This window comes from Pleurodeles waltl, chromosome 3_1 (assembly GCF_031143425.1).
Source record: "Pleurodeles waltl isolate 20211129_DDA chromosome 3_1, aPleWal1.hap1.20221129, whole genome shotgun sequence".
NCBI lineage: Eukaryota > Metazoa > Chordata > Amphibia > Caudata > Salamandridae > Pleurodeles > Pleurodeles waltl.
The window spans coordinates 703,100,782-703,110,168 of NC_090440.1; the positions used below are offsets into that span (position 1 = coordinate 703,100,782).

General features: G+C 41.1%; 1 protein-coding gene across 3 annotated transcripts in view; it reads right to left on the reverse strand.

Moving 5' to 3' along the window:
- Positions 1-202: 202 nt before the first annotated feature.
- ZBTB8OS (zinc finger and BTB domain containing 8 opposite strand) overlaps positions 203-9,387 on the reverse strand; it is a 34,531-nt gene continuing 25,346 nt past the window's right edge. For 2 of the 3 annotated variants that reach the window (XM_069223383.1, XM_069223384.1), the window contains exon 7: positions 203-2,310. In XM_069223383.1, coding sequence (XP_069079484.1) covers positions 2,224-2,310 — 87 coding nt within the window. In that variant the 3' untranslated portion in view covers positions 203-2,223. Of the gene's footprint in view, positions 2,311-7,596; positions 7,741-9,387 lie in introns of all 3 variants that reach the window. The other variant, XR_011201409.1, reaches the window with a different exon arrangement.

Consider the following 9,387-nt stretch of genomic DNA (forward strand, 5'->3'; position numbering starts at 1 on the left):
GCTCTTAACCAGCATGCTGGCTGCATTGGTGCTGTTTTCATCAACCCGGCAGCCAGGCACAGTGATCAGCAGCATCTGAGACAGCCAGTGGTGCTTTAGGACAGTAAAAGGAAAGGAAACAGCTATTACTGGACTGGGAAAGAGAAAGGCTACAAGAAGACTAGATTCCAATGTTGTACCAAAGATTGCCACGCATTATCCATGTTTTCCAAATCCCAATCTTTAATTCGTATCACCTTTTATACATACGATCATCAAAACAGTATAAGCTTTAATGTAAAATATTAATACCAAAAGTGCATTTTCTTTTAGAACCATAAACCCGATTTTAAAATAGATGCAATACAGCGTGTTCTCCTGAGCAGCTTGTACAAAGAGAAAAATATGATTGTGAGATCCCAATTTGTTCCCCCCGCTATCCCCGTGTCAGGTTGTGTTTGTAAGTGAGTGACGATTCACATCCATCCACATACAAGCAACCCATTGGTGGTAGTGTTAGAATTTAACCTAGGGTGTGTCTTGGCGCAGGTGACTGCACTGAACATCCAGCGGGGAACTCTGCTTATGAACTATGCAGCAAAGGAACAATCTGACTGGAAGAGGGGGGACGTAAAATCCTTCCTAAAACGTTATTTAAAAGACACTTAGTTGGGACCGGTGGATAAAGCTTGCACTTCAGACAAACTTTCCCTTTTTGATTACAGGCGAGGTAGACAACAAAAAACATCTTGGAGCGTGCCCTGGTCTAATTGCAAGTGTAAAAAGAAAAGAAAAACCTACATTCCTTACTTATGGTCTTTTTTAATTTTTATTTTTTTAATCAGGATATTTCCTGCTAATGGCGAAAACAGATTTGTAGCAGCCATGGAAGGCAAGTATTGCCAGATACAACCATAGACAGGCAAAGTTAGGTCCGTCAATACAAAGGAACTTGCTACTCCCACAAAATCTCTCTCCTTTTCACTCATATGCATAAGTAACCTAAAGGTACTGGGGGCAATGACAGTAGACCTCCTTGTTAGCCTACTGGTAGCTGCCAGGCAGTGGGCCCTGGGTCTGTTGGATGCTGCAAATATATAACACTTCTTCTTACAACTTCTGAACCACATGAGTTTCAGCGAAAAGGTACGGCAGATGGAAAGGAATTTCTTTGTTTCTTTTCACTGAGTGCCATTTTAATGGAGATAGCATGAGGGTATGTATGTATGTAGGATGGCCGAGAAGACTACCGCCTGAACCCCATTTTACCAATTCTGGGCATCTATTAGACAAATCTGTTTATTTTTAGAGTTGTAGACTTGGTTCTTTGCTGTCACAAAATAAAACACCTGATAAAGCTCTTCGGAAGAATAACACAGGAAAAAGTGGTATCCCAATAAAACGAAGTCATGTAAATGTCTAGTTACAATAAGAGGTGAGGTAAAACAAACCCTGCAGAGTGAAAGCACGCTTCGGTATTCAATCATCACGTCTGCGCAGGGAAGCAGACAGTATGTGGGGGGGCTTGCACCGTGGGCTGTTACAGCAGGCCCAAATCTTCAGGAATACCATTGTGGTTTTTGTGGGACCATTCCCATATCTTCAGTCAGCTACAAACAAATCCAGACATATGACAGAAGTTGAAAGCAGGTAGAAAAGTTAACACAAAGTGAAACGTAGCCGTTAAGGGCCTGTGCAAATGGAGGATGCCACAATTAAAAGGGGCACCCGAGAGGCACCTCTTTACAGGAGCAGGAAAAAAAGACACCAATGAGGAATCAGCTGTTCCTCTTGCTCCGTATGTCCCATACCACTAATAGCTCCCACCATAATCCACTCCAGGCACACTCTGCCCTCAGTATATATCCACCTTTCCAAAATGCACTTTCAAGAGTTAAAATGGCAGACGTTTAACAGAAGGCAGCACATGCCGCATTTAGAGTTCATACACTCCACAAAAGTCTGACTTCCCAGCTGGTGTAAGAGGCCACCTGCCTCCAGCCGTGCAACAATACACATAATCCCGTTCAACTCAAAAGTGCTGATCACCCCAGATATTGGGCAGATGACAAACTTTGGTAAATATTAACAGCGTGTCCATGACAGAAGCGATCTGGAGTAGGCTTCAACATGTATATCCATCCGCATTGTTCTCGTGGAAGATGTTGAAGGAGCAGAATTTGCGCACACCTGGCAGGGAAAGAGCAGACTTTCTACATCTGGCAACTGACCATTTTTTTTCCATTAGATATCAATGATGACAAAAACTTCCGGCTTCTCCTCCTCGTGAATCTGCATTGCTGAATAGGTGATGGCCTTAACCTCTGTGCCCTTAGGAAGACAGAAAGAGGGAGACATCTCAGTGCTGTGGCCCATACAGGAATACTTATGTTAGGTTATAAGTAATTTATAAAGCGCAACCCTCCATGCCATACATATCCTTTTGCCCTATTAGGACAACCCCCACATACCTAACAGGGAAGACAGATTGATTAGAATTACAAAAAAAAGTCCTATATACTGAACCTACATGTAACTAGGAAAAGGTGCGTTTTAACAGATGCTTAAAAGTCTGGATTTTTAAACAATGAATAAAGCCACTGTACGACAAAGCCTGAGAGGAGTATTTACTACAGTTATAGTACGCATACAACTACTCATTATGTAATTACGGCATAACACAAAACAAAACAAAAAATACATCCAATCAATTAATCCAATAATCCTTTAAAGGGCTTTAAAGTACAATATAGCTTGAAACATATTTGCATTTCCTGACTATTTATCAAAGCAGGCTGTACAGACTATGGGGGTTATTACAACTTTGGAGGAGGTGTTAATCCATCCCAAAAGTGACGGTAAAGTGACGGATATACCACCAGCCGTATTACGAGTCCATTATATCCTATGGAACTCGTAATACGGCTGGTGGTATATCCGTCACATTTGGGACGGTTTAACACCTCCTCCAAAGTTGTAATAACCCCCTATGTTTACAACACTAATAAACCTGCAGCATATAGTTTTCTTCAAAGAGTAAATGCCCAAGAACAGTAATATATTAAAGCATTCAAACCTAAAGCAACACACCAAAAACGGTGGTAATACAAGCAGCTACAGTAACGAAAGAAGTATATGAATAATGCAAATCAAGTTTCTTGATACAAATCTCAAATTCATTGAGTTCACTCGCATCATCAACAGAAGGTTCGGGAAGATTTTCAAAAACCTCCTGACCTTCCGCCCCTAGGCAGTGCAACAAAAGTGACATCTTGCGCTCAGCACTCAACGAAGTGCCACAAACCCTTGCATAATGTGCAAACACACCTTTCCATTTTTTCCATGGAATCTGTGGTTCACCAGGAGAAGGTAAGAAAAATGGGGGACACGTTACATTCTGCATGGCGAATGATAATATCAAATAAGTTACCAATATCTCCTTTAAAAATTTGTGCCACTCTATATCATGCAAAATAGTATTAATTATTGAATCTGTATAGTGTTTTATATAAAAGTCTACTCAAAGTAATGCAGTATACAGCAATCTAAAACTACAATTTCACTCATAAAAGAACGCTACCACTAGTACAGAACAGTTTACAAATTACAGTCCCAGCTCTAGGAAGCATTTTTCTACGACTCAATTTCTTCCATTGTGCTCTAGCGCCACCTTCTGGCACCCGGAACAACTCCCTGGAGAGTTCAAGACAGAAACGTCGTCGGACACTGTGGAGAAGCAGAGCAGCTGAATTCTGAAACGTCTCCAGAGCAAAGCCCCAGAGCAAGTCTGACAGAAAACGGAGCAATCCGCCAGGAAAACGGAGAACTGGGCGCTGCAGGACCAGCAGTTGCCGTAACGGAACCCCGAGGGTACAGCTGCACCACCGAGTGCGGCCGGAGCACAAGGTCTTTGACGCCGCCACACACTGTCGCTCCAAGGTACGGAGGCTCGGAGCAGTGAAGACAAGCCACTTCGGCTTTTTCACGGCTCCGCTGAACCACGGATAAACAGAGTAGCAGAGATCCACGCAACCGCCAAACAGACAAATAACGCTGGATCGGCTCTGGATTAAGACAGCTGCACCAGTGAGAGACGGAGAAGCCGAGATCCAAATCGCTGCCACGCTAACAAGCTGAATCCTTGCTGCGCTTCGACCAAAGCCGCCAGAGTTTATTGAAATCAGGTGAGCTTTTACACAGCTCCAGTAGTAGTGTTGGGGTGTTGACACTTCACCTCGCTCGTGGTATAAACGTCAATGGGTTCTTCTACCTCGTCGCCAATGAAATGATGAGGGGTGACACCATTTACGATGAAATCCGTTATCATTTATTTAAGTTAAGAGTCATATAAAACACCCCAGCCAATACAAGCCTTCTTCCTGCTCCTCTCCACCAACTGTCAGATGCCCTGGTTACAGTCACCAGGTTCCCTTAGTCACAGTTGCCAGGTTCCGTAACCAGGTTCCAATGCAGGTTCTACATACAGAATGCCACAGCTGTACAACAGTGAAAGAAACTTCTAGAGAAAACAGCAGGAGAGAAAGACTTCCTTTGTCAGCCAAAGAACATACAGATCGCAAATTAGCGAAGGTTTCCCTTCTTGATCGAAGTACACATTGTTTACACATAAAGGCAGTAATGCTTGGAATTATACCTCAAGCCCCTTGCGAGCCCCAAAGCCTTTTCTAGTTTACTGCGTAAACAGCTACTTTATTTGTCTGATTTATGTGGAATGTCATATCTGAGATCAGGTTGTGAATTGCTCAGATTTGCATCGGGATCCTCAGCAACCTTCTGGTGTATGGTGAAAAAATGGCTGTAGTTTGACATGCATAAGAGTAGTTGGTTAAAGTGTGTGAGGTTTGCCGGAGTAGTATGAGCACAATGCACTAAACTTCACTGCGCATAAGCCTGGGGTCTTGCTGCGAGCACAAGCGTAATACCTTGCTGAGCGTGCAGCTTTAGTATGGATTATGTCAAACACTGAAACTGCTGCTGATGTAAATCGGTGAGGTCCAAAATATATAAACAGTTTAAGAAGTCCAGAAAGCATAAAACAAAAATAATTCCTCTAGTTCCAACAGATGGCCTAATCCATCAGAGGCACCATAGAAACCACAATATGGGATCTACCCATGAGCAATGTGGCCTAACCCAATAGTGGTATTACTAAGCCTTCGTACCATGACGTATGAAGTCCACTGTGGAGTGAAAGTATTGACCTTGCTGAGTATATGATCGCTTTATTCACATTTGGGTTTTTATAGACTTGGAGTCAGTTGAGTGATATTTCAGGAAACAGTCAAGATTTTATAGGTTTTCAGAACTTTGGGTCAATGCTAATTTTATGACACGGACGCCAACTTAATGCATTCCTCTTTTACTGCACTGGATACGCAGCAGAAACAAGATTACAACCTTAAGACTAGAAAATGTAAAACATTCTGGAACATGCATGAATAAAAAGAACAGCAGCCATCTTTATTTTGTTACTGCTTATGCAAATACGCGTACTATGGCTGAGGATTGGTAATTTATGTACGAGACAGAATGTTCATAAATATGAATATATGAGAGTTTACAGTGGAAGTGATATGGAAATAAATTACAATCATACAATACACTATGTTTACTTTAGTAATTATTCTTATTTGGTATTTTAATAATTTTATACATACTTTTTATGGTTACTAGAGGTTTTAGCATAAGGATCTTATTGGATTTGATTATGAAATTAACTGTGAGCAAGTGTTGTTAGATTCGGACGACTACAACAAAATAAATTCAGAGTAATTGTAGCAGTTAGCGCCCTTCACTCTTGCTTAATTAGAAAAATACTTTGGGGGCCGGCGCTTGAGGTCTCTGTGTCAGCAGATGCAGCCTGATTTAGGACTAAGCTGGCCAGGGCATGGACAGCTCTGGTGCGGCCACTGCTTAAGGATCCACACTGGCATTGTTATTCGGAAACAGAATTTACTTTGATGAGCCACCGTAAGTATGTGTACTACTATGCATCAAGCAGCCATTTTAAAAGTTTGGGCTAATAATAGTGTACTAATTGAATTTAATGAGTATTTAACATGGCCATATTTTGGGACAACAGCAAGAGGAATTTGGAACCTCAGTGCTATTAAGGTCATTAGGTTCATTGAGAGAGAGTTTGTTGGGTTGGAGGTATCTTGGGAGAGAAATAATTCCATTTTTACAAAATGTAAAAATAGTATTAATCAATTTCATTACCACTGTCCTTTTAGATGAACAGAGACTTGAGAGAAAACTCAGATTGATATGGAAAAGACTAATTTGACTGAACAATTGGATAAACACTTTGATGAGGGTGTAAGGAAATTAATACCTACTAAAGAGAAAGTCTGAGTTAGCAGATGAGGAAAGATTTTGGTCAATTGGCAAGTCAGAAGTGCAGATGACGGTGGATACATCAAATGGTTAAAAGTGAAACAGATAAGCAAACATTTACATAGGAAAACGGCTAAGTGGTGAGGCATGAAAGGCAAGATGGTCCTAATGGTAATAAGACGGCATTAGCTTATAAAGGAGCATTATAGAAGACTATAAAGGAAAAGAAAAGGAATCACAAAGTGGATCACCTACAGAGAAACTTTCCAAATATGTGGACCTTTTCTTACAAAAGTTTGTGTGCAACTTACCCTCTTTTATAGAGGACAGCAAAGACATTCTCAATAAATGTGAGGATTTCACGTGGTCTGATGACCTCACTTTTGCCACCATGGACGTGAATAGTTTAAACACGTGTATTCAAAAACCCTTTGTTATACAAGCGGTTACTTCTTATTTAAATACTCAATCTGCTGATCTTTTTACACATAACCAGATGCTTATAGAAATGATTGACATTATTTGTCCAAGAATTATTTTCAACAGATACAAGGGGCGGCGATGGGTTCAAAATTTGCCCCATCATATGCCGGTTTATGGGCTGGTATGAGAAAATGCATGCTTGGGGTAAACACACCTCCCCCTGGACTGAGTATATTGTCTTTTGGGGGCGATATATAGATGATATCATTATAATATGGAATGGAACCATTGAACAACTTACTATGTACCATGCCTTTCTCAACGACAACCCTTATAATGTAAAACTTAGTTTACATTATAGCAATGATACTATTGACTTGTTGGACATTAGATTTTTTATAGAGCACAATTGTATACAGAGTGTGTTATACAGAAAATCTACAGCTTATAATAGTTCTATATGCTACCAGTGCCCACCCACTTTCGGTAATTCACAATATTCCTTTTGGTGAAATGGTGCGTGTGAGATGGAACTGTAGTACCAACGATAAATTTCTCACACAGATTCAACTTGCAAAACAGAGATTCATTAAGAGGGGTTAAAATCATAAGATCCTTTCCGAGCAGAAAAACGCATCATGAATTTAACCAGGAAAGAAACCCTGATTTCGAAATCCCATGGAGAAAACAAGAATCGTATGGAATTGGTGTCTTTTGTCACCCGATACACAGCTCAAAGTCAGGATATTTTCAAAATCTTAAAACAACATTGGTCTTTACTGACTGTAATTCCAGGCCTTAAAGAACACCTACCAAAAAAAAACTATGATTACTTACCGGAGAGGGAGGACCTTAAGGGATCAATTATGTCCGAGCTATATCTCTGCACCTAGTTCTGTCACATGGCTCTCTCCAAAACCGATTTTTTTTTTTTTTTTACTTGCCACAATTGTAAAATTTGTGTTTTTGGTCTTGATAAATCTAAAAAAAAAAAATTATAATAAGACTAGGACATTTACTATCAAAAATGTCATCCAATGCAATACAAATTTTTTTATTTATGTCCTGGGATGGGCATGTAATGCCATCTATGTGGGAAGTACCAAACGCCCTCTAAAATCCCGAATACAGGAAAAATTACGTGCTATCAGGAATAATGACACTAGGTATCCATTGACAGCTCACATAGCATTGGCTCACCCTCATGATGCACAGATTTGGTTCCAGGGGATTGATCATATTGCCTTGCACCCTATAGGGGGCAATAGGGAGCGGACATTACGTCAAAGGGAGGCAGCCTGGGCCATAATACTGATCACGAACTGCACTATTTTCTGTAATAGATTTTCAGTGCTTTGATTCACAAGATACTGTTTGTCTTAGACTGCAATGTCGAACAATATATGTACACTGCTCAATGTTTCCCGTACTACCTCTGCTTGTTATTCTGATCTGCCGCCTATGAGCGATGGATCAGGGCCATAATACTTTTTATGAATTACACTATTTTCTATAATATACTTTCTCTGTCTTTATCCACATGACAATACTTGTATAGGACTACAACATTCAGCGAATGACTGTATACTGTCTTATGATTTTTTAATTAGCTCATAATAGTTTGTAAAAGGGTCCACAGTATCATGTACTGATATTCATTTTGCCTGCATACATGTGAATGTCTTAACAAATTGTTGACATCTAAATCTGTCTTTTGTTACGCTGTATTATCAGACGTGCAATGCTCCTCCTGTGTTGTATGAGCTTGAATGGCCTACTATTAAGGGTCGCACTTAGACTGTATTTGTTTCAATTCAATAATTGGCCCTTGTTATCAATGTTCATGGTCTTACCAGCACTTTGGATTCCCTTATAGTTATATGGGTCTTTTTCTTCCCCTCTCTCCTCATTTACTTTTTCATGTTTCGCTTTACTTTCTCTTTTCATTTTTGGTACATTGTGGTATCCAGTCAGTCACATGCTAATTAGCTTATATTTCTAGGATGGCCACTATATTTCCCCTTTCCTATTTTTACATTTTTATTTTTACTGTGATGGTGCACTGCCCTCTGGTGACCCTAGATATTTTGAACAGGATTGCTATTGTAATACCTTAAAGATGGCCGCCATGGTTTGTCCTTTCTTGATTTCTGTTCACTTTAACTTCTATGATGTCCATTTCACGTTGTCTTTCTTTTATTTCTATTGCGCAGCCCTTCGGTGCCTTTAACCCCTTCTGTGCCCAGGACGTAATGGTTACGTCCTGAGGCACAGTGCTGCTGTGCCCAGGACGTAACCATTACGTCCTGTGCACAGAGCCCAGAGGGAGCGCTCTCGCTCCCTCTGTGGGGTTCCCCCCCACCCCCCCAAGTCAGGGATGGAAGGGGAAGCCCTTCCCCTCCCACCCCCGACCCCCCCAACCCCCCCTGTGACGTCAGCGCGCGAGCGCGCGCTGATTAGTCACAGGGTCTCCCCCATCGCGCTGGAAGCAGAGCTTCCAGCGCGATTGAAAAAGAAATGCTTTTGCATTTCTTTTTCAATCCCATGGGGGAGGCCCCGAGAGGCTTCAAAGGGAAGGAAATGTATTTCCTTCCCTTTGAAGTCTCTCACAGGTTTCAAAAGCCGGAT